Source organism: Triplophysa rosa, linkage group LG17 (assembly GCF_024868665.1).
Source record: "Triplophysa rosa linkage group LG17, Trosa_1v2, whole genome shotgun sequence".
NCBI classification, from domain to species: domain Eukaryota; kingdom Metazoa; phylum Chordata; class Actinopteri; order Cypriniformes; family Nemacheilidae; genus Triplophysa; species Triplophysa rosa.
In genome coordinates, this window is record NC_079906.1 from 4,803,754 (window position 1) to 4,831,660 (window position 27,907).

General features: G+C 36.6%; 1 protein-coding gene across 12 annotated transcripts in view; it reads right to left on the reverse strand.

Annotated features, from left to right (window-relative positions):
• Positions 1-1,531: 1,531 nt before the first annotated feature.
• sorbs3 (sorbin and SH3 domain containing 3) overlaps positions 1,532-27,907 on the reverse strand; it is a 43,111-nt gene continuing 16,735 nt past the window's right edge. For 3 of the 12 annotated variants that reach the window (XM_057356761.1, XM_057356762.1, XM_057356760.1), the window contains exons 2-21: positions 23,477-23,533; positions 22,671-22,865; positions 21,391-21,463; positions 20,958-21,097; positions 20,617-20,680; positions 19,451-19,474; positions 18,708-18,801; positions 18,456-18,549; positions 14,127-14,192; positions 13,143-13,253; positions 12,115-12,164; positions 9,933-9,997; positions 6,840-6,934; positions 6,710-6,756; positions 6,414-6,528; positions 6,205-6,330; positions 5,454-5,990; positions 4,404-4,501; positions 4,201-4,307; positions 1,532-3,076 (exon numbers count right to left, since the gene is read on the reverse strand). In XM_057356761.1, the coding sequence (XP_057212744.1) occupies positions 3,015-3,076; positions 4,201-4,307; positions 4,404-4,501; positions 5,454-5,990; positions 6,205-6,330; positions 6,414-6,528; positions 6,710-6,756; positions 6,840-6,934; positions 9,933-9,997; positions 12,115-12,164; positions 13,143-13,253; positions 14,127-14,192; positions 18,456-18,549; positions 18,708-18,801; positions 19,451-19,474; positions 20,617-20,680; positions 20,958-21,097; positions 21,391-21,463; positions 22,671-22,865; positions 23,477-23,488 (2,175 nt within the window). In that variant the 5' untranslated portion in view covers positions 23,489-23,533 and the 3' untranslated portion in view covers positions 1,532-3,014. Of the gene's footprint in view, positions 3,077-4,200; positions 4,308-4,403; positions 4,502-5,453; positions 5,991-6,204; positions 6,331-6,413; positions 6,529-6,709; positions 6,757-6,839; positions 6,935-9,932; positions 9,998-12,114; positions 12,165-13,142; positions 13,254-14,126; positions 14,193-18,455; positions 18,550-18,707; positions 18,802-19,450; positions 19,475-20,302; positions 20,524-20,616; positions 20,721-20,957; positions 21,098-21,390; positions 21,464-22,670; positions 22,869-23,476; positions 23,534-27,907 lie in introns of those variants that run through there. The other 9 variants (XM_057356758.1, XM_057356759.1, XM_057356757.1 and 6 more) reach the window with 7 other exon arrangements.

The following is a 27,907-nucleotide window of genomic DNA, read 5'->3' on the forward strand; positions in this document are numbered from 1 at the left end:
AAAAATGAGAGACATCAATCCAAAACATTTTTGAAGATATAGGCCTACCATCAAAGAAAAGATGTCTTAGAGATTCTTTTGTAACACCACAAGTCGCAAAAATTCTCCAGATCTAATTTGAAACAAATAATGCACTTCAGTCTTGCCCTCGGCATTACACCAGTCCTATATGGCAGATTCATTGATGAACTATTTAGTGGTCAATGTGGCGTCTATGTACATCTATGAGTTTAGAGATGTAGGCATACTTAGTGTGCGATAAGGGCACTGATTTTTAATACCCATGACAGCAGGGGCGTAGCCAGAACTTTTTTTAGAGGTGGCAGGTAAAACCCAGTGATTTTATTAGGGTGACCAAAAAATCCTTAGACAGAAATTCTTTAACTTCGACTGTAATTTACACCAATTCGTCATTACATATAGTCTGCTGGTCAAAAACGTACACAAAGAACGTAAAGTAAATTTATTTAAAAAAAAAAAAAATTATTTGCAATGCTTTCACGTGCTAACATTATTTAAAATAATTTTCTAGCTATAATTTGCAGTAAGTTAGAATTTTTTTATAGAAAATAAACATTGCGGTACCCCAACTTAAACTTTCGCGAAAATGTAATTAATCAATGAAATCCAGTTAAACAAGACTGATTTTACTGACCTGCTCCTTCTGCTCGCGATGAACTTCAATGGTACACAGACGGTACAATGTCACGAAGCGGTTAGCAGCTGTTCAGCAGCTGTTCAGCTATGGCTCTCACTAAATCCTTGGTGTTTCGAGTCAGATCCGTGGGCGTGGCTTGTTGGTTTTGACTAAATCTTTGGTGTTTCAAGTCTTACGAAACATTTACCCTAACCCACACCCTAACCCTAACCTTACTCTAACCATCTAAACTACCTATGATTGTTAAAATTGACGAAAAAACACGTTTGGGTGACGACGTCAGACTCGAAACACCAAGGATTTAGTGAGATAGGTGGCCATCCATCATTCAGGGGTAGCCGTGGCCACCCGTGGCCACCATGTAGCTACGCCCCTGCATGACAGTCTTCACTTTCTGTGAAAACACCATCAAGGGGCAAAGTCCGCAACCGTGGATATTTGGTCAGGCCCCTAATATGCATTCTAGTCTGTACTTGTGTTCGTCTTCAGTCACTGCAAAAGTACTTTTCATATTCATTCAACCAAGTAGTTAAAATCCTTGGGCTTGTTCTTGATCTGCCACCTTTATCGAGAATGCAGGAGGTGAGGTGATTTGTGTGAGTAGACACATGTTTGAAATATTACTGTTATTGTGTCATGAAGTGTGAGAATTGAGTTGTTCTGCGATTTAAAGGATTACTACTTTAATTTTTTTTCTTTAATTAACTAATCTCAAAAAGATAAGAAAAGTCTTTTTTTTTCATTTCTTTATAAAAGTGTGTTGACTCAAGACAGAAGCATGCATAGAATAGGCGTGTTGTCATTTATTCTTCATATTGGACTTTGCAGTGTACTGCAAAAATTCTAATGATTAAAATGAGAAAGAAACAGGGTTTATTTATTTTAATTTATTTGATCGTTATCAAAATCTGTGAGTACTTTTACATACAACAATACATTGTGAGTTCAATAAAAATATATTATCTTTACATCCAATAAGTGTGCAGAACAGAAAATGGCATCTTCAACAACCTTTAAGGCTAAACCTGCTATAAAAAGTCTGTAGTGACCTCTCTTTTAACCAGTGCAAATGAAATTTAACATTATAATCACAAGCTGACTTAGTCTTATAAGTGGATAAGAAGTCCTAATTATACTATAAATATCTTAATGATAAAATCACAGAGGATTGTGATTGACATGATTGACCATTGTTTTTTCAAATACAGATGAATAATGTGGCATATTGAATAAAAACAGTAAATTCTTAGAGATCATTAAAATGTTAATTTTAATGACTGTTGGTAAAAACTACAGCTTTTTTAGATATAATCCACAGTAAGGTCTGTCATGGTGATGGCACTTAAAACACTGCAGTGTTTTTTGTTTGCGAAAAGGTTAAAAATAACACTTTGGGGATGGACCGAACGTGTTTGTTCGACCAAGAGGCAAAAATTACAAACAAATCTGATGGTCGTCCAGTGGTTTTACCCATCATTCTCTCTAACATCAAGGCATATCCCACATTAGTTAGTGTAATGCATAAAAATATATATACTGTATATCTTGGATTTAATATATATATCTTTGTTCAATCCAAGACCAGAGTAAAACTACTTAACCCACACCAAGACCAAATGGTTTCCACTGAGCAGGAGACTTGCCTAAAAAGGTTAAAACAACACTGTTTCACTGTCTTACACCTTTAGGATAATGTATGAGTTTGTCACACAATAAACATTATACAGACAGATTTAACACTTAAAGACAATTGCGTGAAGCACTTGCAGACACTTGATAATGATTGCAAAGACGGCGACTGTGTTTATAATATGATTGTAAAGAATGGACAGTTTTGACCACATCTGAGATCCAAACATTAGCTCTGTGTCCTCACAATTTGCGGAGTTCACAGGCAGCGTTGTTACAAATCTGAAAGGAAAATGAGGATAAATATTTCAAAGACTTTAAAATTGGGAATATCATCAAAAACCCACAAGAATTGTGTAAAAGTTGTCTCTGGTGCTTTTCAAACAAAAGGATCTTCAAAGCACCATGCAGTGAGTAGTGTCTATACAAATCCAACACACTTATTCTCAAAATGTGAGGGGTCTGAGACAAACTCTTCTGTGTTCAACCTCTGTAGAAGGCACCATGGTAACATGGTGAGGAGTGCACATGCATATCTGCTTTGTGGATGAAGTGTATGATGTGAAGAAAGACGGAAACTTGTGTCTATATTTCTATGAGCGTGAAGAGGGTCTTTAGTGTACAGAGACAGTACAGACTGTATATTGCATCCATTAGTGGTTAAGTCTGTAGTGACAGTGACTGTGCTTGCAAAGATCTAGAACTTGCTGACAGGAATTTGTGGCTCTCAAACTGGTGCTACATAGTTGCCAGGAAAAGTTCCAAACGTTTGTGAACGTTCAGACGTACCTGAAAGGAAGACAAAACATAAAACTTAATAATTCATCAATATTTTTCTGGAGGATATTTAGCATTTTTCTTATCTGAATTTAAGAGTGCCCTACCACATACATTAGAGAATATTGATAAAAATTCTCATTTTACAGAAAACCCTCTAAATATATTTTTTTAAACAATAATTTGACAGTTTACTTATGTTATGTTACTCTAAAGTGTTAGATCAGTGACAGTGATATTTTACTAAGAGCTTTCATTTGATGAATGGCCCATCTATGTTTTGTAAGTTGGTGTGATATTATTTGTATGATTTTTACAGGTGTGAGTGGGGTTTGGGAAGATGAATTCAAACCTTATTATGTTCTTGTATGTAACATAAATGCAAAATTGATGGGACTAGTAAGAGAGCTGAAGTTCTAAATAAAAAAAAAACATTTATGTCTAGTTTTGTGCTTCACAACTTTTCAAGATTTGATGATGCCAGTGGGTCCCCAGAGTTTAATTACAGTTACAATTATTAAAGGTTATAATATATATTATATAAATATATAAAGTTATTGTTATCTAGAACTAAAACTATTAAAACATTTTTGGGGAGATTTGGGAAAAAAATGAACTAAATGAAAATGTAAAATGTTGCCTTATCAATCGATTGAAATAAGTTGAAGCTCCAAAATTATAAACTGAAAAAAAAAGAAAATTGAAATGAAAATTACAACTAAATAGAAACATTTAAAAATAAATAAAAATAAAAGAATAAACTGACAAAAGCACATAACAACACTTGAAAATATAAGTAACATATATTTTAAATAAAAGCTAAAATATTAATCAAACAAAAAGCTGATACCTCAGAACTTCACAGCTTCACTATTAGTAGTGTTTTAATGTCAGTATCGGGAAATAGAGGGCAGAAGACTGAAATCACTGACTAAATCATTCATTCCAATCTGATTGGCTGGGAGGCAAGGTGCAGTGTTTCACCAGAAAAGGTAACGTAACCAGTAGATGAACAATTGTGATGAATAATGTCAAATGTTTCAATGATACTTTGAGTTTAAATATCCACCTGCAGAACTGCACCGTGATCTAATAGTCTGTAACAGAGTGAATCATTTTCTTGAAGGTGCTATTACCTACAAACCAGCCGTCATCACATTTCTCTATCACCTGTACGATGTCTCCTTCCTTTAATTCCAGCTCATCTCGATTCTGGGGTTTATAGTTGTAAACAGCCTTATATCTGGAATTTAAAAAATATATAAAAATAATCAATAAAAGTAAATGAAAGCATGACTTTTGTTATTTTAGTTTTAACATTGTAGTACAGTACACTCACGGTTGTCGCGGAAGAACTGCAGAACCAATGTGAGACTTTGATGTTGAAGGAATCTTAACTTTGGATTTTGGCAGTGGAGACAGTGTTCTGGGACCATCCTAAAAATGTTATTTTAAAGACAATTACTATTTTAAATATTCATAGCAATTCACTCTGTCGTCTGTAGAACAGAGCAAGGTTATTATAGTTTACTAAAACAAAGATTATTAAAACCTTTCAGTTAATTGAAATGAAACGAAATACCAACCTAAATATTTAAAAATGTAAACTAAACTAAATTATAATTGTTGCATCAGTAAACAAATGAAATAAGTTTAAGTTGAGATACTAAAATATTAACTGGAAATAAATCAAACTAAAGTAAAAATAAACTGAAATTATATAGCAATATAAAAAACAATTAAACAAATAATGAAATGGTTTATACAGTGAAAATTAAACTAAAATGATATAGCAATAAAAAAGAAATAAAGTATTGTTTACTAAAACTAAAACTATTAAAACATTTCTGTTCATTGAAATAAAACCAAACATCGCCCTAAATATTATTAAAAACACTTAACTAAAAGAAATTAAAAATGTTGCATTAGCAATAAACTGAAATAAGTTTAAGTTGAGGTACTAAAATGATGGACTGGAAATAAATAAAAACTACAATAAAACTAAAATAAAAATACATTTAAATTGAAATGCAATATAAAATAAGCAATAAGCAATGGCACGAGCACATAACAAAATTGCTGAAAATCTAGCACAAATGAACATGAAAACTAAAAACATAAAAATAAAATGAATAAAACAACAATAAAACTGAAAACGAAGCTAATAACTATGCGTGTAATCCAGAATGAAAGCCTCTATATACGTTTTAAAATGTTGAAATATTGACGTAAAAGGACATTTTCTAAATTTCCAATTTGTTTTCATTTCTAATTTCACTCAAATCTTGCTATTAAAGTAATTTGTGTCATGTCTAAACGGCAAATTTATGTTGTATTCCTTAACTGATGTGTTGGTCTAGATGTAATATGTTGTGTTCTCCATACAAACCTGTGTGATGTGTGAGTTGGTGTTCAGTGGCAGTCCTGGGCCCTGGGGAGATGTCAGCACATGGTTGGATGGTGACACTGGTGATCTGGTGTCTGTGTCCAGTGGGCTGTGAGGGTGCAGAGCTCCACTCAGGGTGCCCGTGGGTGAGGTGGAGGAAGTGATGCCAGGCGAGTACAGAAAGTGGGTGGATGGCTGTTTTGGGGAGGTGCGTTGTGCCGGTGACAGAGGGGAGCGTGACTGGCTGAAGTGTTTGTGAGCTGAAAGAGGAGGTTCGGGGTAGCGTGAGGAGGGAGACAGGGGCGAGTGCTGCGGCCGGCCGGGACTGAGGGGCGAGTGCTGCGGCCGGCCGGGACTGAGGGGCTCTGGGGTAGCAGAAGGTGAGAGGGGAGAGGAAGGAAAATCATCACTGGTTTTAGTGCGGGGCATTTTGTTGACCTGGACGTAGTTGACGGGAAAGATTCCACTGCGGGTGGTGCCGGTGATACGACCCTCCAACCAGTGATCATCTACATGCCTGACTATGGAGATCACTTCCCCCTGAGCACGAGACATTGACCAGTAAGAAAAGTTATGAGAATGTTCATTCAGAATTCATTTGGGCCTTTACTTTTAAATGTACAGTATGCTTTATTGTACAAATTTGCATTGTGCTTGTAGATACTATATAAATATTATAGCATTTTCTCACATTTATTTATTTATTTGGCATATAGCCATGTGGGACAGTGTGCAATGTTTTTATTTTTGGCACCTTTCTAAAGGAAAGTTCCACAGGTAGGTCTGCATTAAAGTTGAACATGGCTACTGCTTCTCCATATTCCAGCACCTGGACGGTGGGCGACTTTATTGGAGTTGGTTTTTCTGTCGGGGGAATAATCTAAAAAGACACAGGACGGAGGTTGGCGTGATTTCGAAAATAAAGGTTTACATTTTAAAATCCCTACATACACACAGACATACCTCCACGTAGCTGGTGGGGAAGATTCCCACTCTCCCATGATGCTCTCCTTCATACCAGTTGGCGTCCACTTGCCGGTGTATATACACTACATCACCTTTCTGTATGGTCAGCTCTCTGTTAATGAGAGGTCAAAGGTGATAATAGTCGGTCATTGTTGTAGAAAGCGTAAACATACAGTAAACAAAATTGCAAATAATTGCAACGAATAGTGAAATTGACTTCCATTGTATGGACTGAGACATTTCTCAAAATTGTATTTTTGGGTTTAGGTTTGTGTCAGTGCGCACACACTTACTTTGGTGACTGTGCTAGAAAAATAAATTTGGCTCGCGCTGCTTTCATCTGTGCAGATAAACATTTAATTTACTTAGTCTGTCTCAAAATTATACTTTTTACTTAAACCTCAGAGAAAAAGGATCAAATACCTTCTTATCCTCTTTCTTAGGTGGGAAATCCATCTCTGGCGTCATTCGATCTGTAGAAGGAGCCAAAGACCAGATATGAGATATCTGCCCATATACTGTATAATGAAAGGAGTGACATGATAAGAGACTGAATGATAGTTCTAATATTCCAGCTCACAGCCGGCCAAAGTTTAAGATGAGCGTGATAACATGCGTAAGGGGTGAACTATGTATGGTTTTGGACTGTAAAATGTGATGGAGACATTCAAACTTCAAAATGCTTATAGCATAGTTCATTAAAAATAAATGACATAAAAAATGTAAATTAATGTTTGGATTGTTAAAAATGTTATTCAAAAGTTCTTTTTTTTACCAGGGAAGGAGTGGTTTTGGTTTACAAGGTTGTTTTTATTGTCTCTTATAACAAAATATTTTATTGCACGAAAATATGTAGATCCTGTTGTACACTGTTAAAATGATTCTGTGTCGTAGTAGATTTCATGAAATGAATTGAGTAAACTTTACTTAATAAAATTGTGTTCTTGTTTTTTAACCAAAATTTGAGTTACAATTATGGAAAATATCTTGTAATTGTAAATGCACAAATTATTGAGTGAATTCAACTTAATTTTATCTTGTTCAACCCACTTAAACTTGTAAAGGATCTTTAATGAATTATTATGTGGTGGGACTACATTCACTATTTTTGTTAATGTCACTAACTGAGCAGTGGATTTAAAGTTCCCAGCATGCTTTGCATGCGACAACATTAGGAGAGTGCTATTTTGTGTGCTGTACAATCAAATAAAAGACTTGATAATGTTTATTATTCAGTTGTCTTTAAGATTTTTGAGTTTTGTTTTATCATCATTCAGAAGAGTGCTTGGGCTTAGGCTATGGGAGAGCTCATGATGTGTGTTTCTGCACTCAGTGAACAGCAATGGCGCTACTGGGACAACTCTCAGCTTGCTTGTACATCATATATGTTAACCATAATAAATGTTAAATAGAAGTTAAAAAAGAAGTTAACTCCAAAGCTCAAATCAGGATTTATTTAAGTTTAGCATGTGCTTAAATAATTAATTTGACTTGATTTAGTCATGGAATATTGCATCAAATAAGCTTTGAAAGTACTTAAAAATATTTTGTGCAATATTGTTACCATATTTTTTAAAGTAAATATCACGTCATTTTTTTACAATTTAAATAAAAGTGAAAAATAACTTGTTCTAATTGATACCCCTTAGATTTTCTCTGACATACTGTATTCCTCCAAAATATTTCCTTTAATCATCTTCTTGCGTTACTGGGAAAGGCATCAATTTTATAGAATAAACCACTGCAAACACATATAGTTTATAGACGGTTCGATTGGACGCACGCCCCTGGCACAAACTTACATTCTGGTGTGTGTTTGGTTATCGGTCTAGCTAGTGGCTAGCAGTGGCGTAACTTTGTTTTGAAAAGTGGTGGGGACAAAGACGACACAAACAATACTTTAATAAATTGTTTCTGTAAGAACTCGTTGGGAATATTCATGGACGTCACAAGCGCGAAACATGTAGGTGACTCCTCCAGAAAACAGTATAAAAACTGCGCCCCTTTATTGACGGCTTCAGCGGTGTAACGTTAGTGTGAAAGACGCGTGACAAATAATATTGACAAAGCTGTGAAGGAGGTTCGAATCCGCTGAACTCACTATTCTAAATTTCCACATCACATATCAGATCTGCTTCCATTTGTTTTTAAACTATATCATGTTTTCATCAATAGATCATTTAAAGCATGTTGTGCTTTATTATATGTAAGGATGGCGTACGTAATTAAACGTATTAATTCGTGATGAAACAAAAACTACTGAAACGAATGTGTGTTTTCCCCATGTTAAAAAATTGGTGTTTGACACAGATTACCTGTCGGTGGGTCAAGGATTGAGAATTTGGGAACCCCCTGCTAATCAGGACAAACATTCAAGTATACAGGGGAAACAGTTGAAAATAATATCTTTAAAAAATCGTATTTTCACTAATTACTACGAGCATTGCCTGATAGGCTACAAATATACAACAAACTTTCTAAATTTTGTTTTGAACTCATGAAACTACAAAGTTGTGACTTTTTCCAGTTTTCTATCAAGTATCAAAATGTAATTAATCTTGCAATAGACGATAGCAACCGCATGTCGAGAACAATAAGGACGAATATATAGCACCAAAGTGCAATTAAGCGCAAAATGTTTGGTACATGTATGACTTGAACAGCCAATTTCAAATATTTTCATCATTTTATTAAAATAAATACCTTTACAATCTGATAAGTGATAGGGAAAAAGTTCAGCAAATAGCAATCCCGAACCTACGACGACATGAAGTAGATAACACATGCTTTACGCTCTACGCCACCGGAGCAGTTAATTTTCTTGTGCCTTTCTTACATTTTGTCTATTCCAATCTGAAACTGATGGGCGGAGTTAGTATAAATAGCCTCTGCTTACAAAGCGGGCTACTTGCACGGTAAATAGACACTCCGTATTTTTTATTTCTTACAATAAGTGGTGGGGACAAAATTGACTTTGGCAAAAAGTGGTGGGGACATGACCCACCCATCCACCTGCGAATTACGCCTATGGTGGCTAGTAATATAACAATATTACAATTTATATTTCATTGTATGTTAATTGTATTAAATTAAGTTAAAACTACTCAACAGTTATTGATTCTTTGCAGAGGTCTACCGGAAGTTAAGTTTGGGCCACATAACGTTTGTTTATGTTGTTGCCGCTGAAACCTAAATTTAATATTAGCAAGTACAGAACTTTCTGGGCTCAAGAACATGACCTGGTTCAAGACCCCTGCAGTTACATGTCATTAATTTTATCGTGTCAGATTGTTTCTAATCTATAATCAAAATGTAATCAAAACGTTCATGCTGCTGCTTGATATGCATTTCCTGTCTTGTCCAAATCCACTGACTGACTTTTGTGTTCCTTGTTTCTCATAATTTTGTTTTGTGGAAAAGCATGGAGGAAACTGAGGAGATGTGAGGAGTGGCGAGTAGAATGGAGGAAATAGGAAATACAGTAGGGGAGGGGATGGGAAGACGACTGTTTCTTACCATCGGTATGTGTGAAGCTCGGCGTTGTGCCCTGCTTTACAGCAGAGGAGGGAAATATCGGAGAGCTGGAAAAGCAAAGCAAAAGAAAAGACAGAATATTTACATATGTGGGATTTACAGTATACTGTACACATTTAAAACAGTCATGATTCCTTAAAACAATGCTCTTCTAAGAAGGATTTATTTAATCTCTGTTGTTTTTTTAGGCAGCAATGAGAATAAAACAATTTAAGACTTTTCTACTTAGGAAAAGACCTTAAAGGGATAGTTCACCCACAAATAAAAATCATATAATATATTCACCTGTAGAGTATATACTGTAACTCTTTCTTTTGTGAAACACAAAACAAGATATTTTGAGAAATGTTCTAGTGGTTTTGTGTCCATACAATGGGGGTCAATGTTGTTTGGTTACTAACGTTCTTCAAAATATCTTCTTTAGTGTTCTGCAGACAAAAGAAAGTCATACGGGTTTGGAATGACATGATAAAAAAATCATAAATGTTAAAAAAAGCATTTTTGGATGAACTAATGTACTGAGGTCTGCTTAGAGACAAAACTCTACCAAACATAGATTAAAATATACACTCAAACTCTATATCTGCTGTATGTCAACGTGTCATTTGTTTCTATTTTGATTTCCGCTAAGGAATGTTAGGATATATGAATCCTGATAAATGAAACATAACTGGAAAGTCTCCCGAGCTTTGAAAAAACAAGCTTTCAGCAATAAAACTGTCCTCTGGGTTGTACGCGGCCTGAAGCGAGGAAGAATTCAATAAAAGCAACAGATGGACAGTCTCGTAAGAATACCCAACAAGTTAAAATATGTTGGAGTGACAGACCTTACATAGTGGTGGAGGTTTCTGCTGGGTGTTAATGTACACGAAAAAGAGCAATATGTCTTTTATAAAAAGCTAAGATGGAAAAATATTTCCTTGAACACTAAACTCCTTGTCTAGCAATGGGGCATTTTTGGCATTCTGAAGGTGGAGAGGTAGTCAGTGGGGGCAGCATGAGCTCATCGACGTGAAAACTAAAAAAAAAAAGAATTCGAGAGAATTCAAGAATGCGCCAGAGATGCAGTGAGATGTGTTACCGGGCCCCTGGCCGAGCAAATATTGAAGTTGAAGGTGTCAGAATGGGCACGAAACTCTCTACAAGCCGAGAAAGACCAAACGTTGCCTTTTATAGCTCTTCTGTGTCTAAACACATATAAAGAGGTGAATAACAGCTTGAGGAGAAGAGATCCATAAAGGGAAGATCTTTTTGTAGAGGCGATGAAATGGCATACCACTTCAAGCCAATCAGAACAGAGATCAATGTCTTAAAGATACAGTAGCAAAAAATCTGAATGAACACAAGCTCAAGCATGCGAGTTAAGACCAGGACGCCTACGGATTGACCACACACACTTAGACATAAACACACCCACTCACAAACACACCTACGTCGTACACACACAGAAACAACTCAGCATGGGGTCGGTATGTGGGCCGCCGGCCAAAGAGTCAACAATTAACCAATCAGACAGAGAGACCAGACATGTCACATGACCTTAATAACAAGTCTACTGCATTTAGTTACATTGTGTCCTTATTTAGACTGATTGTATTGTGTGCATAAAACACCACAAAGAGGAAAAATGTTGCAGTACTGCACTCTTAAAAATAAAGGTGCTTTATGATGCCATAGAAGAACCTTTTTTGTCAAAATGGTTCCGTAAAGAACCTTTAACAACCAAAGAACCTTCCTGTTTCACAAAAGGTTCTTTGTGGCGAAAAAAGGTGCTTGAGATGATAAAAAGATAAGAGACTGAATGGTTCTTTGTGGAACCAAATATGGTTTTTCTATGGCATCGCTGTAAACAACCTTTTAAGCACCTTTGTTTTTAAGAGTGTGGACAAATGAACGAAAGACAAACCATGCAAATGCATACAGCATAGACATGGAGATACAGTCACATTCATTGAACTGTTGCAATGCTTTTGTCATGAAAGCAATAATGATATTTTTTTAACTAAATTTGTTTGGCTGATAATATACTGTATCATTAAATGATTCAATAAATACATGAGAAAGTCTCAGACTTTTGAACCCCACTGTACTGTATATAAACAAGAACAGACACTCTTAAGATTACAGATAAAAGATGACAATACAGACATAAACACAGACTCACCTGTTCTCACGTCTGTTCTCTTCTACTCCTGTCGTGTTGAGTTTGGGTTCCTGTTAATTGAAACCACAGTAAGTCCATAGACGTCTAACACACACCCTCTCAAAGACACAGTTAAAGCCGGAGCATTCGGGAGCAGCTCGATGAGAAAAAATCTCAAGAGGCGGTGACCATTCCTGTACAGAAACTTTCAATGCTCCTCTGGGTCCTAAACTCACACCCTCAGGTTTAATCACATGGAAGTAGTGATGTCATCAGCAAAGATTTCCACAGGTTGTGATTTCAAATACAAGCACGGTGTGAAAGCCTTAAAGCCTTAAATAGTTAAAGGTGCAGCATTCTGGTTTGGGTTACAGGAAAAGTTCACCCCCCCAGAAAAGTATGTTCTTCTGAGCTCTGTGACTTTCTTTCTTTTGTGAAAGAAGAAGAGAATGTCTGGATTCATATTTTGAATGCACTGAAAGTAAATGGGGACGTTGGCTTGTTGAGCTTCGGATATAAAGAGCAGATGTGAACGGTGCAGCGGCAGCCACAGACTTTGGCTATTCAACATGACAGGAAGTGAGAGAGAGGATCAGCATGCGCAGCTGTCAGCGATCACGACCTGAAGAGTGCAACTATAATGCCAAATAAGTCTATTTTTTGGCACAACAAGCGGGAGCTTAATACTAATACCTTGTCTGTAGGGTGTGGGATTTTTGAGGAAATCGATGATGGTATAATGATGACTCAAGTCTGGACGAACGTCCAAAAAGATTTAAAACCCATTTAGAGAGGTTAAGATAACAGACACGCAGTAACCAAAGCCAAAACATTTCTTCTGCTTGTCTAATCTGCATTTCAACACAAAACACACTGCAAGAACACTGTTAAGCTTATTGTCGAAAGGTTTTCGGGGATTTTGTGCATAAAGTGTGCAATAGAGGATTACAGGTGGATTAAAGTGAGAAGCCATGCTGGTTCCAGGGAAGGAAGGAGGATCTAGATTTCGTAGGATTGTGATTGGAGTCAGTCAGAGGAAGGGTCAGTACCTCACCCCTGCCTCGCCGCTGGTGCTGTTTCTGTGATAACTTCCTCTCTAGACCAAGGATATCTGAGTCCAGCTCCGCCTCAAAACGATTCAGCTCTGAAACCAATGTCGCCTGGGCAACGCCATGGCAACCAAATGACACATAGCACATTATGTATAGTGATGGAAAACGCAGGGTGTGGTTATGCTGGAATGAAAAACTGGGATTGGTACTGAAATATGTGTGGCAGCAGTGTACAAATGTTTTGATAGTGACACTGTACTTTATAAAAACTGCATTGTTCACCCAAAAATACAAATTCTGTCATCATTTACGCACCCTCGAGAATAAATGTCTTTCTTCTGATGAACACTTCCAAAGATATTTGGACGAATGCTTGTAAGCAAACAGTTCTTGGCCTACACTGACTATAGGAACAATTACAATGGTAGTCAAAACTGTTTGCTTTCCTACATTCTTCAAGATATCTTATTTTGTGTACAACAGAACAAAGAAATTTATAAAGCAATTGTTCCTACTATGGTAGTCAATGGTGGCCAAGAACTGTTTGGTTATTCGCATTCTTCCAAATATCTTTCTGTGTTCATTAGAACAAAGAAGTTTAAACAGATTTGGAACAAAGGTGAGGGTGAGTAAATGATGACAGAATTTTCAATTTTGGGTGAACTGTCCCTTTAATTTATCAATCTGACTATATTGGGTTAAACCAATGAATGCAATTTAAATGTAAATGGTCATCTCATGTACAAAAGTGCTTCTTAAAGTAAGAATGTTTTATGTTAAATTACAAGCAGTTTTAAATATTCAGATTGCAGTTTCTTAAGTGAACAGGTCATATTTAGGTAGATATACAGTAAATATACATATACTGTATAAATCTACATCCTGTAGAACTGTACAACTTTTAAGTGGTTCACTTTTAAATCATTTTTCTTACATTACACAGGTTAAGAAAGAGATGGAAAAACAAAGGCAGATGCTCACCTCTATGGATGGTGATTGAGGTTTCAGTGGTGGGTGATATAAGGACTGTGACTCAAGCTTCAGTGACTGTAAAAAACAAATGAAATATCAAATGAGAGTAAGACTACAACATTTTATTGGATTGCTAGGTCACATTCAAACCCCAAAAAACTACAGTGTTTGTTTCATAATTTGCTCATCCTTTCACCAAACAACATTAGCCCCATTGACTTCCATTGTCTGGACACCACTGAGACATTTCTCAAAATATCTTCTTTTTTGTTCCACAGAAGAAAGTCACACGTTCTGAATGACATGAGGGTGAACAAAAAATAACAGAATTTTAATTTGGCAGCGGCTATTTGCTCTAAGTGTAAATAGCAATGGACAGATGCTATTTACACTAAGTTTAAATAGCAGTAGGTTCTGTTTACACTAAGTGAATAAAGCAGCATTTATTAGGGATATGCTATTTACACTAACCGAAGATAGCTGTATTTTCTTTGAATTAAGAGTAAATAGTAGGTAGATGCTACTTATAAATAGCGGCAGATACTATTTTTCTTTAAAAAAATTAAGCATTTAAAGTGAAAACATAACTTCCTGGAACAAAAACTTTGAACTTCCGTTGTCGCAACTCTCTCTCTCAATGGCTCTGGTTCTTACACTTTCTCTATATACCAATCAGATACTGATGGGTGGAGTTAGTGCAAATAGTTTCTACCAACAAGGCAGGATATTTGTACTCTTATTTCTGGGTGAACTATCCCTTTAACGGTTACCTACAGAAGTAATACTGTATATGTACATGTAATAAAACTCTCTAATAAATATATATGTAATAAGACACAAGTAGCCTGTTCAGCAGCTTATTCATTCTAAAGATGTTAACCAAAGCAAAGTCAGGACTTCAAGCAGTTACAGTATGTAACTTCATGTCCTACAAAAAAAGTTTGTTTTACCTCGTTTAATTATAACCCTAAAAGATTGCATCAATGTGCTATTTCATAAAGTTCAAGACAGGTAGGTTCATGTGAAAATCTCCCATTTAATAACAATTGGCAAGTAAATATAATCCTTATTAAAGCCAAGAAGTGCAGAACCTAATAAAACCTGGTGAGTGACAACACGTTTCAGATATGTTTACAAGGAGCTGCTGTCTATTACACAGGACAAGTGTAACAAAAAAGGGAGCGAATAACAGAACGAGAGGAAGGAGCGTTTTACAACGCTAACATAAAAGTGATAGTTCACCCAAAAATTCTGTCATCATTTACTCGCCCTCTTGTCATTTCAAACCTGTATTTTTTTATTCCGCAGAACACAAAAGAAGATATTTTGAAGAATGTTGCTAACAGGCACCCATTCACTTGCACTGGTTTAGTGTCCATGCAATAGAAGTGAATGGTTCGGTTACCAACCTTTTTCAAAATATCTTCTTTTGTGTTCTTTCTGAAGAAAGAAAGTCATACAGGTTTGAAATGACAAGAGGGTGAGGAAATGATGATAGAATTTTCATTTTTGGGTAACTACTCCTTTAAAGTCATGCTCACACAAAAATCACACAAGAGCTTTACATGTCTAATAAGTTTCACAAGTCACCCGTGCTTCACACATTCCTCAAACTGCAGACAGAACAATAGTTTCTTTTATTCTAGCAAGGTAGTGAAATCTAAACTGAGCCATACTGTACCGAAGCAGCAGATCATTTTTCATCGTAAGCAAGATTTATATAACTGGAACAAGTTTGGGATCTTTATCTGAGACTTTACATTATAGTAACCATGCAAATTAGAGGTTGAAGTGTTTAGATAGAGAGGTCACATGCTCTTCAGACATAATGTAAATTAACAACAATGATGAGTATGCGACTGCACAACTATTTCAGATTTTAAGGTAGGTTTGAAGTCATTCTTGATCATAAACCAATATCCTGCACCTCAATTGGTAGAGCATTGCACTTACAACACAAAGGTAGTGGGTTCGATTCAGGGAACACACATAATGATAAATGTTTACTTTAGATGTACACCTCTTGTAATGCACTATCGTTTACGTGATGTAATACAGCCCAGCACATCCAGATGATCTTATCTAAACCCACACTGTAAAACGTTGCTGTCATTTCGCAGCAGGTTTGCCAGTAACTTACTGTAGATTTAATGTCGAATTTTGTTTTAAGCATAAACTTACCTAGTTTATATATTTTTCTTTCATAAAACAAGACTTAATATCTTGGGTCACGTTTCTTGTTATGTAAATGTATAGTAATTTGAGTAGTTTTAAATATTTTTATTTTTACAGAAATCAATAGAAAAATGCTTAGGAAGAATGTCATTATTTGCAGTGTTGCTGTGCTAAAGCCAGTCTCTTCTTGCTCAGTTTGAATCCCAAAAGTGTTTTAATTTTGATTAAAGTAATTGAAAACAGTACTAATTGGAAAGTATAGTAAGTAGTAATTAAATCTACAGTAAGTTACTGGCAAACCTGCTGCAAAAACTACAGCAAAGTTTTACAGTGCATGTCAACAAGCAGGATTACAGTACCCGAATAGCTCTATTTGCCCTAAGAAGCCATGGTTTACAGTGATTTTACAACAGCTAACTGTTTTAAAATTAACGCTTTGCTTCTACTTCCATTCAACTAACAGAACCTTGTTTAAAAATATGTTTATGTACACTTTCTAGTAATCATGGCAGTACTGTAGTCCAGTGTATTATTAGTATTTTCAGGTGCCCTGAGAATATTCCAGATCACTGTAGTCTGTTGCAGACTATATAACACACAGAACAGACCAGCAAGATCAAAAATGGTTGTGCCCAGGTTTTCTGGGCATGTTTGTGCTGCTACCTTATTTGCATAATTTCTTTGGTTAATCAGGTGCTAAAATAATACAGACAAACCGTGACGCGGCTCTAAAGACCAACATTAACACACATACTCGCATTTGTATTCGTATCTTCGTGAGGACTTGCTATAGACTTCTATAGTTTTTATGCTAACCATACCCCTAAACCTAACAGAAACGCATCATTTAATGTTTATTAATACATTTTGCTCACAGGGACTGCTATGGGTGCAGGGTTTACTATCCCTGTGGGGTCATTTGGTCCCCAAGATAGATACACCTGACACACACACATACCTGATCTAAGCGCAAACGAGGCATCTGAAGTCTGTAGAGTAGTGTAATGTAACTGCAAAACTCGCTGCCATGATGCTAAAGTAGTGGTTCTCAAACTGGGGGCCCCAAGATGGGCACAGATTTTGTGGCATTTTATGAAATATAGAAATTTATTCTAGATTTAATGCAATCAAACATCAGAAAACTAATGCTGGGTTCACACCAAACACGAACAATCGCGTTCCACCCTCTTTATTACTTGCGGGAAAAGTTCGTTATTTTCGCATGAGTGACGCGAAATTACACATATTTTCAACCTTCGCGGAAGACGAGATTGACGCGCGTTCGCGAGTTTGCGTCTGTACGTGTCTTTGCATTAACTTTGTATGTAATTTACTAGCGCAAAACACTTAAATCGTGTTTGGTGTGAACCCAGAGTAAGACCACTAACCAAAAGAATTGATGTTCCAGCATTGTATAACTGAATATGTTTTGTTTAATATAAATTTTGGTTTAACATTATAAGTCTTTACTTGGGGGGGCACAAAGCAAAGCACTCTACACAAAGGGGGCCTTGCAGCGAGAACGTTTAGGAACCACTGTGCTAACGTTTTGTGGTATGCATTTCTCCTACAATGCAAGTCAAAGGGGATTTTTTAGTCTGCCAAGTGAGAATCTCTGTATGAAAGCTGATCTAGTATAGAATGATGGCCAAATGACATTGTCATGGTCTTTATTCCCAAGAAACACATAAATTGATCCAAGGACATTGCATGCAAATTAAGTTGTAAAATCGTAAGTTCGAATGGTTTAAATAGCACACTTTTGAGGGACTTTTGAGGGACAATTTAAGGTATGACTGAGTTACATGATGAAGCGAATACTCTAAATCTAACACATGGTAATTGTAGTTGTATTACAGTATTATACTGCGTGTTATTATCCAACTTATACAGTTCTGTGCTTGTGGACTCCAGTGTAGCCCACTCACTAAATGCCAAAGAAAGTAACAAAGTCAGGCTTTCAACAGACACAGTAATGTACTGTAAGAACATACAGTCAAAAACACTGAATGTCTTTGGTTTCAAAAATCATTTTACACAGGCGATATCATCACACAGACATTCTGTTTGTAAGCTAAAACAATTAAGATTCTTCACATACTTGAATGCTGTTGTTAAAATTAGTGATGGTTGAATGCAGTCCAGCAAGTCTCAGTCTCTTACCTGACAATGGTTCTCCACCGGTACTCCTTTACCAGGCTCAAAGTCAAAAATACTCTTCGGTTCTGGGTGCTTCGCTATGTCATCCAGATCAGCCCTTTAACACAACCCCATACACACAAACAGAGCGACTTTACTGGGCAATCATTGTTGGTTCATGTAGCAACAGATCCTAACCTGCCTGGTTTTGTTATTTCTCTCTCTCTCTCTCTCTCTCTCTCTCTCTCTCTCTCTCTCTCTCTCTCTCTCTCTCACCAGTGGGGCAGGGCACCATGCTGGGAGAGGGTGAAGGGGCCTGAACCCCCATCCTGCTGAGAAGAATCTGGTGGAGGTGAAGATGACAGGTTCCCTATAGACAGTAAAATATGTTTTATTACTATAACTGAAAATGTAGATACTGGATGTTATAAGCTCTCATTTAATGTGTTATTAATAATATATTTATATGAATGCATACATGAATGCATGACAGAGAGTAAATTCAACAATATCCTTTTCCATACAAAACAAACCTAAATAAATGTTGAACAAAAACACGCTTAAAAATGTATAGTAAGAATGACAAAATATCGAACCATATATAAATTATTTGAAAGACATACAGCGCAAAAAGCACTAAAAATAATTCAACATTAAATGTATGGTACTGTGATGTAATTTGCGTTCAGTTTAGGGTTCTTTCTGTAAAAAAGATGTATTACAAATAGTTTTTATTGCATCCAGGTCCCTCTTATACCGTTTGCTAGTTTTCCTTTCTAGTTTGTCCTTTATCATACAGTCTTTTATGTTTTCTTATATTTGTAGTTTATTGTTTGTTGTCTATCCACCCCACGTTCTTGTGAGAACATAACAAAATAAGAATATCATTGCACCAAAGTACATTTGACAAAAAGATCGTACATCTTTCTGTGTAAAGTACGATCCGGTTAAGCTACACAGTGGCCAGGGAATGAACAGATGTTTAAATGTGAAATGTAACTATTTACTAAGCCACTTACTTTCTCTCCAGTCAATTTCAGGCTCTATAGGGTAAAAACAGATGAAAATTGAAATGAGAAGAGACATGCAAGTAAGCCACTTATCTGTATTAAACCTAAGCTGTTTGAATGCATCTTTATATTTATAAGCAATAATTATTTACATTTTTATCCAAATTATTTACACTTTTATCCAAAGTGACTTCAAGAAATATAGTTGATCAGCATGTGTGTGGAAACGTTTCTAAGGGATGCTGTGGAAAAGTAAAGAGGTGGAGTGGTTCAGAGCCCATACGATGTCTGCAAGCTCTTACTAAACTCCAGGTTCATCCTAAAAAACTTCCCGTAAATTCTATTGGATAAAGGGGCGGCTTAATGACTTGAATTATGTTACTTTTTAAAGAGCAAATGTTAAGATAATGTAAGGTAATGCACCATGTGTGATCCTCACATGACAGCCTGCTATTAACTACTTTGTCTGTATAAGCTCAATAAGTCTCTGCCAACCAGGGTGTCCATGGAAACACATGAAGCAGGCTGAGTAATTCCACATTATACAGCGCATAATTACTCAAGTGAATTCGGTAGCGTTCCACTCAATAAAGTTTGTTTGTCTGACAAACTGCAGCAGTAAAACTCGGGATCATCTATATAGTATTTAAACTCGGTGATACTGGCCAAATATCCCAGAGGGCTTTTGTGTTTTTCTAACAGAAGTAGAAGTGCAGCAGGATACAATTCAGTTAGTTGTGCAACAAAGCTCCACTGTTTTCGCTTGTCCTAAAATGAGTTTTAGAATTATTTGCAAATTTGTATGTCTAAAAATCGATTTATTGAAATTTATAGAAAAGGTTTGCTGGTGAAAGGACTCACGGAGCTGTTTCCTAAATCCCATAATGCTCAGGTTCCACTTTCAAAGGGTCAATTGTGCACCCTCTCATTGAGATCCACATATGGTGAGAGGTACAACAATTTCGAAGAAAGGAGGTCTAAAATATCTTCGCCAGAGTTTTATTCTCTTAGGATCAGAGCAAAATCTGACAGCCAGAAACAGAAAGGAATTTCCTCATTGTTTCCACACATGAAACAGAAAGAGAGAGAGAGAGAGAGAGAGAGAGAGAGAGAGAGAGAGAGAGAGAGAGAGAGAGAGAGAGAGAGAGAGAGAGAGAGAGAGAGCAAACACATACCCTCTGGTTTCTTGTGGATTTGTCTGAACATGCTTCTGTACCAGTCCTTGGGCTTGTTTACACTCTGGTAAAAGGGTTGGAAGGTCGTAAAAATAGAAAAATTCCTAATAAAAGCAAAACAACTGCAATATGATCAACGTTATTTTGTGTGGTTTAGTTATATATTATTAGAATCCGTCTTGAGGTAAGACAAAAAGATTTCTGAGAATGTATTTCCTGACTCATAGTGCGCATTGAGGTGTGTCGGTCGGGAGGAAGAATGGCCATGCATGAATGAATTGTGGGATTGCAGTGGTTCACTGAGTGTACTGTACTGTACTGTTTGTTGTGTGGAGACTCACAGATCGAGATGCGATTGGCATTCCTGTCTCATCTACAGGACCGATTCCAGAAAACTTTATCAGGCGCTCCTCTCGTGAGGCAGGCGTCTGAGGTAACGTGACAGAGCCTTCACTTCTCACTCCACCGTTAGATAATCCAACTGAGAAATCCAACACAAACACTCAGATACTGTCTGAATACAACTATACTTCTATACTCATTACCACAGGGGATACAGTTGAATGATTAAAAAGTATTGTATAATTGCTCTATAGTTTTGTGTTAGATAACGATACGGACACAAGAGTAATCAAATATGTGATGACATGAGCGTTTGAAGGCTGGAAGGTTTAACTCACATATCCAAAGTGCTACATGTTTGTCCAAGATGTTAAAAAATAAAAACTGGATCAAAATTGATTTTCATTGATGGGATTTTCTGTTATGATTTACCGTTCGTCTGAGTTGGACCATAGTAAGATCCGAAACTGCATGGTGGGAATCCACCTCCATTGACCTCAGCAACCTGTCAGCACACAGCCACAAATATATAAGAACCATGTTTAAATAATAAGCAGATTGAGGAGAACAAACACCTTTTAATAAATATTTATTCTCAAAGGGCATTTATTTTGTAACAGTAGAGAAAAAGAAAGCAATCAAATAAATTGATAAAGTTATAAAAATAATACATCTAAAATTACATCTTCGAAAGTGCTTAAATGTCTTTACATTAGATTTTGTTAAATACCAAACCAAATACCAAAACGGCAACAACCAACAAGTGATTCCTTTTTTAAAAACATTTTTCAGAATCAAAGGGATACTTTCCCCAAAAATGAAAATTCTGTCATCATTTACTCACCCTCTTGAATGTATGAATAGACAGTGTCCAAAGTTAATGTTCAATATGTCACTATATCTATTGATTTACATAACTTCTTTGTAAAATATTTTTGTTTGCAAGATGTTGCACTACATTTAAAATAAATGCCACTTTGTATATATGTTTATCTATTATATATTCGCACATTGTGGGTTATCAAGTGTTACAATATTGAAGTCTGTTTACACAGTAATAAAAAAGCATTTTAAAGGGACAGTTCACCTAAAAACGAAAATTCGACCATCATTTACTCACCCTCGAGTTGTTCCAAATCTGTATAAATTTCTTTGTTCTGATGAACACAGAGAAAGATATTTGAAAGAATGCTTATAACCAGACAGATCTTGGCTGCCATTGACTACCATAGTAGGAAAAAATCCTTTGAAAATTGCTTTGTTCTGTGGAACACAAAAGAAGATATTTTGAAGAATGTAGGAAAGCAAACCATTGTCTACCGTTGTCATTTTTCCTACTATGGTAGTCAATGATGGCCAAGAACTGTTTGGTTACAAGCATTCTTCCAAATATCTTTATTTATACCGATTTGAAACAACTCCAGGGTGAGTAAATGAAAAGATGTTTTTTTAAACACAACACAGGAAACAGAATCGACACATTTGGCAAGTCCTATAATTTATTCAAACGCCACCAGGGGGCAGCATTATATCTCTGCACATATTCACTTCATGTGAAGCCATTCTAAAACAATGTCAAAGCTGCTGAATCAATGCTCTTGAGTTTCATAATGTGGGTAGTTATGGGGCGTTTTAAACATGCGCTCCAAATCCATGTGTTGCCATAATGATGCTTTTGTGTTAATGATGATATGTTAGCTCTGTGCTCTTGCCTTTTGTGGAGACGACACAGCGGTGGAACTATTGTGGAATGGACTTAAAGGAGGTGTGGGCAAACCAGGAGAGATGACAACTACGTCCTGGGTCATATCTGGAGTCATGAAGTGCTGGCGGGCTCCGTTGCCGGGAAGAGCCTCGTCTGAAAAAATGATCCGTGTGCCATTCAGATGGTCGTGCACCTCCACTCTCTTCTGAGAAAACCGAGAGAGATTTGATTTATTGACTGACAGCGTTTCCTATAGCAATCATTTTTGGCATATAATAATGCTTACAATATAGTTACATTATAGTGATTTTTGGAGTTTCAGTGTAAAGTGCTGTGTTTGTGATTTCTGTATCTATTCCCTCCTTTCCTCCCCCCTCTGGATTTTAACCCCACCATCCCTCACACGCTTCTCTCTCTGTGACCTAAATAATTCGTCCTCCCTCCATGTGAACTCTAGGGGTCATGGGAAGATCCCTGTGTTCTCACAGAGGGTGAAACTGTATCTTGGTAAATCATGGAGATGCTTTGTGAGCCGGGGGACAGCGAGGACCAGGGCGGCTTTTTCATGGAAATCCAAGTCCAGTCCATAAATAGCGCTCTCATTCTGTCATTGTGTTAGGGGTTGTTTTTAACATTTCTTTCTTTCTGTTTCCAGGGCATCTTTAAAGGTGATGCTAGACAGCATGGCCATTGCCAAAGATCAGAAGTAACACAAGCAAAAAATCCTGATTCAGACTTTGGGATTTGTAATGAAGTATATAAATAACTTTGGAATACTGGCTTGCTAAAATAGTGAATAGTGTGTTGTTATACCTGAGACTGCATGTCATCTGCAGGGGACCCAGTCGGTAATCTTTCAGATCTCAATTACTAAAAGAGAAACAATAGAAGATACCGCAATAAAATAATATGCAGAGCTAGTTTGGGGGTTTTACAGCCACTTAAATCACAATATCCCCAAATCTAAAATATCCTGAAATGCTTGATTTCAAATGCACTTATTGCAATTCCTTTACTTGTTTCAGTGGTGTAACGTAATAAAGTGTAGTGTTTTTTGTTTCTACAAAAAAGCTGATATTATATAATTGTATGCTTTCCTGACTATCTGCATTTTTTGCAACTGTTAATTTTTCTTTGTTACATTTGTTACAAGTTTTCCCATCTAAAAGATTTCAAAAGGAATTGGTCCATCCGCTCATAGTGGCTCAATTGAATTTTTTGAAGCGAAGACAATACTTCATGTGCGAAAAACAAACCAAAATAACGACTTTATTCTATATATTCTCCTCTGTCTTGTCAGTCTATGGTGCGCGTTCACGAGAGCACTTCGACGCATGCGCATTCGGTTGGGCAAAAAAGTGCAAGTCTTCCTCAATATCGAAATCATCAGACATTTTGCGAAGATCAGCTTATATAAAGCACGTGTCTGCTTGTAAACACAGAGTTGCGCTTCCGGGTTGTCTGCCCCCACCGAATGCGCATGTGTCGAAGTGCTCTCATGAACGCACACCATAGACTGACAAGACAGAGGACAATATATCGATTAAAGTTGTTATTTTGGTTTGTTTTTTGCACATAAAGTATTCTTGTCGTTTCAAAAAAATTCAATTGAGCCACTATGAGCAGATGGACCAATTTATCGATTTCTTTAGGACTTTTCTGGACCTTGACAACAACTATAACCATGATGTCTATGAGGAGGCCTGGAAATCTCCCGGATGTCACTTTATTTGTGTTCCGAAGATGCCAGGAGGTCTTAAAACATGTTGAACATCATGTCGGTGAATAAAAAATAACACAATTTTGATTTTGAGATTGACTTTTCATTTGAAGGTAAAGTTATGAAATTTAGCGGCATCTACTGGTGAGGTTGCAAATTGCAACCAATGGCTCACTCCATCCCTCCCTTTTAAAACACTAGGGAGGCTGACACAGAACTAAGATGTCGTCAGGTTTTTGTTTCTTTGCCGAAGGATATAACGTATTTACCGTATTTGTCCGTTTAGGGCTACTGTAGAAACAACAGTGAATTTCATGCAAGGGGACCTATGGTGTATATAGATAGAAATAGCTCATTCTAAGGTAATAGAAACATAACACTGCATTACGTAAGGTCTTTATACACCTCTGAAGACATAGTTATGTATCATTTATTGCATTTCTGTCAATAGATCCTCCAAAAAATGACACACTGGACCTTTAAGCATAAATAAGGAAAACAACTATTGAACAAAATACTTTGTTTACAAAGATGTATTTAAACTCTTCCATGAAGAACTGGGTCAGCATGGCAACCGATGCACTGTCCCACACATTCAAAGTTTATGTGACTTTAGCTTTCCGTCTGACATCAGCTCTTCTCAGCCTAAGAGTGTAACTGTGAGCCAAACGCTCGTACTGTAGTGAGATGTGTTTTCCATATGCGATGAATAACTCTGAACTGGAGACCAAAATGATTGCCGTTAGCTTCCTGAATGCAGCGTCCTGAACACTGGGGTTAATGGGTTGGTTCATTTTCTATTTTTCTCTTGTTCTCTCATTCCCCTGCCCCAGATGAGTCAACACTATTGAATGAGCTCTATTACATAACAGCGAGATCAACAATTGAGCGTGTGTATATATGTGTGTTCTACACAATGACCCATCAGTATGTGAGGGCCCCGCACACCAACACGTTTGTGCGTGTTTATTTGCATGAGCAGCTGCATATCTGTGCTTCTTTGCATGAATCTATCAATCTGTAATGTTAAAGGCATAGTTCACCCAGAAATAAACATCTGTCATCAGTATATGACTCTTTCTTCTGTGGAACACAAAAGAAGATATTATGAGAAATGTCTCAGTGGTATTGTTTGGTTACCAAAGAAAATATCTTTCTTTGTGTTTTACAGCAGACAGAAAGTTCATAGTTTATTTTTGAATAAAACTATGGGAATAGGTTAAAATAGATGCTCTTAGCTGGTTTAAGCTGGTTTAGCTAGTCTGATGCTCAGTTGCTTTTACTAGCTGGTCTGTAATTTGAGGTACTGAAGAGAGCCCAAAATTTCTCTAAAACCAGACAATGATACAGCCCGACAGGGCTGGGAAACCGGAAAAGACCAGCAAACCAGCTTAGGATGATATTAAAATATTAAGTATTATCATTGGTTAAGAAACTTCTCTAAAACGTAGCATTCAACAGACGTCAAAACTGGTCCTAAGGATCTTTATGTTGGTCCAAAACGCGGCAGCTCGAGTTCTTACACGTACAAAAAAGTATGAACATATTAGCCCGGTTCTGTCAACCTTGCATTGGTTACCTATAAAGCATCGCGTTAACTTTAAAATCTTGCTTATTATATTACCTATAAAGCCCTGTGGTTTAGCTCCTCAGTACTTGAATGAACTCCTCTTGTATTACAGTCCTTCACGTGCATTACGCTCTCAGGCGTCCTGTCAGTTGGTAATACCTAGAATTTCAAAATCAAGTGCAGGTGGTAGATCCTTTTCCTATCTAGCGCCTAAACTTTGGAATAGTCTTCCCTGCACTGTCCGGGAGGCAGACACACTCTGTCAGTTTAAATCTAGACTAAAGACGCATCTTTTTAATCTTGCATACACTACTCTTCCATAATATAAATCTTTAGAGGGTTTAGGCTGCATTAGTTAGATCAACCGGAACCAAAAACACAACTGATGTACTTGTTGCATCAAAGAGTACAGAACAGTACTCTACTCTCAGCCAGTCTTGTCTCATTGTTCCAAGGTTACCACAGCGAGCAGGATGCAGTTCATGGCCTGACCTGATGGTAGAGCGGAGAATGGGAAGTGGGGACCTGACAAGAGCTGAGATGATAGAGCTGGATAAAGAAGGACGCGGTCACCTGACACGTCTTCACCACAAAATTTCAAATGCTATTAGATTATTAATGATAATCTTAAACTATAATTTACCTTATTAGTAAGTTTATTTATTTTATTTAGCCTTGTTGTGCAAGCTCTCTGGAGCTTGTGCAGAGGCAGCAGCTTTTGCCAGAGGGGAACTGGAATCCCCTGGTTGGGCCTGGGTTCTCCTGAGGAATTTTTCTCGATTAGAGTTTTGGGTTCCTCGCCACCGTTTGCATACTGTTTTGCATCTGCCTGGCCGGGGGGGCTGCTTTAGAATTTTTAAGTTTTACTTAATTAATATTGCATATAGGAATTTATAGTCTGTTATATTTGACCTGTGCTTCTTTCTCCTTTATCTTAAATGTGTGCTCTCACTGAGCGTGTGTGTGTGTGTGTCTATGTCTATGTGTGTTAGTACGTGTGCATATTGTGTGTGTGGAGTGTTTTGTATGTGGGTATGTCTGTCTTCTTTGTTTTCACCTTTTTCTTGTTTTTGCAGGTACAACTTTAATTGGTTTGCTTATAGTCAATATGTCTTATGTACAGCTGCTTTGTAACAATGAAAATTGTAAAAAGCGCTATATAAATAAAGTTGAGTTGAGTTTATGTGCCAGCCATGTTTAAAGATAGACAAATGTGAATGAGATTGAATAGTTCACCCCAAAATGATTTTCTTTTCATGAATAACTCACCCTCAAGTTGTTCCAAATCCATATACATTTCTTTAATGAACACAGAGAAAGATATTTGAAAAAATGCTTACAAGTACTTGGCCACCATTGACTACCATATAGGGAAAATAAATCTAAAAAAATAAAAATAAAAAAAATAACGTGGTAGTCACAAGTGCCCAAGAAGCTTTCCTACATTCTTCAAAATATCTTCTTTTGTGTTCAACAGAACAAAAGAAATTATTAAGTATTTTTTCCTACTAAAGTAGTCAATGGGGTCCAAGATCTGTTTGGTTATAAGCATTCTTCCAAATATTTTTCTCTTTATTCATCTGAACAAAGAAATTTATACAGATTTGGAACTACTCAAAGGGTGAACTATCCCTTTAAGCTACAGTGGAAAGAAATTTATTTTTGTTTCACATATAAAGCCATCAAACACATTCCTAATATTGCACACAAGCTGTATGAATAAGTTCTACATTGATTTTATTTTGGTTTTTGTAATGCTTTGACCTCAGCTGTTACTTTTTAATGCATATCAATCAGAAACAGGTACAGGTATCAGGTACAGAAACAACAAAACAAGACAAAAAGTTAGCATAAGAACAACGTAAGTTTCATGACAGACACTAACAATCCTGAAGGCCAATGTGTCAAATCTAGCAGATATCTCACAATTATTGTCATCATGAGGTCATGTGAC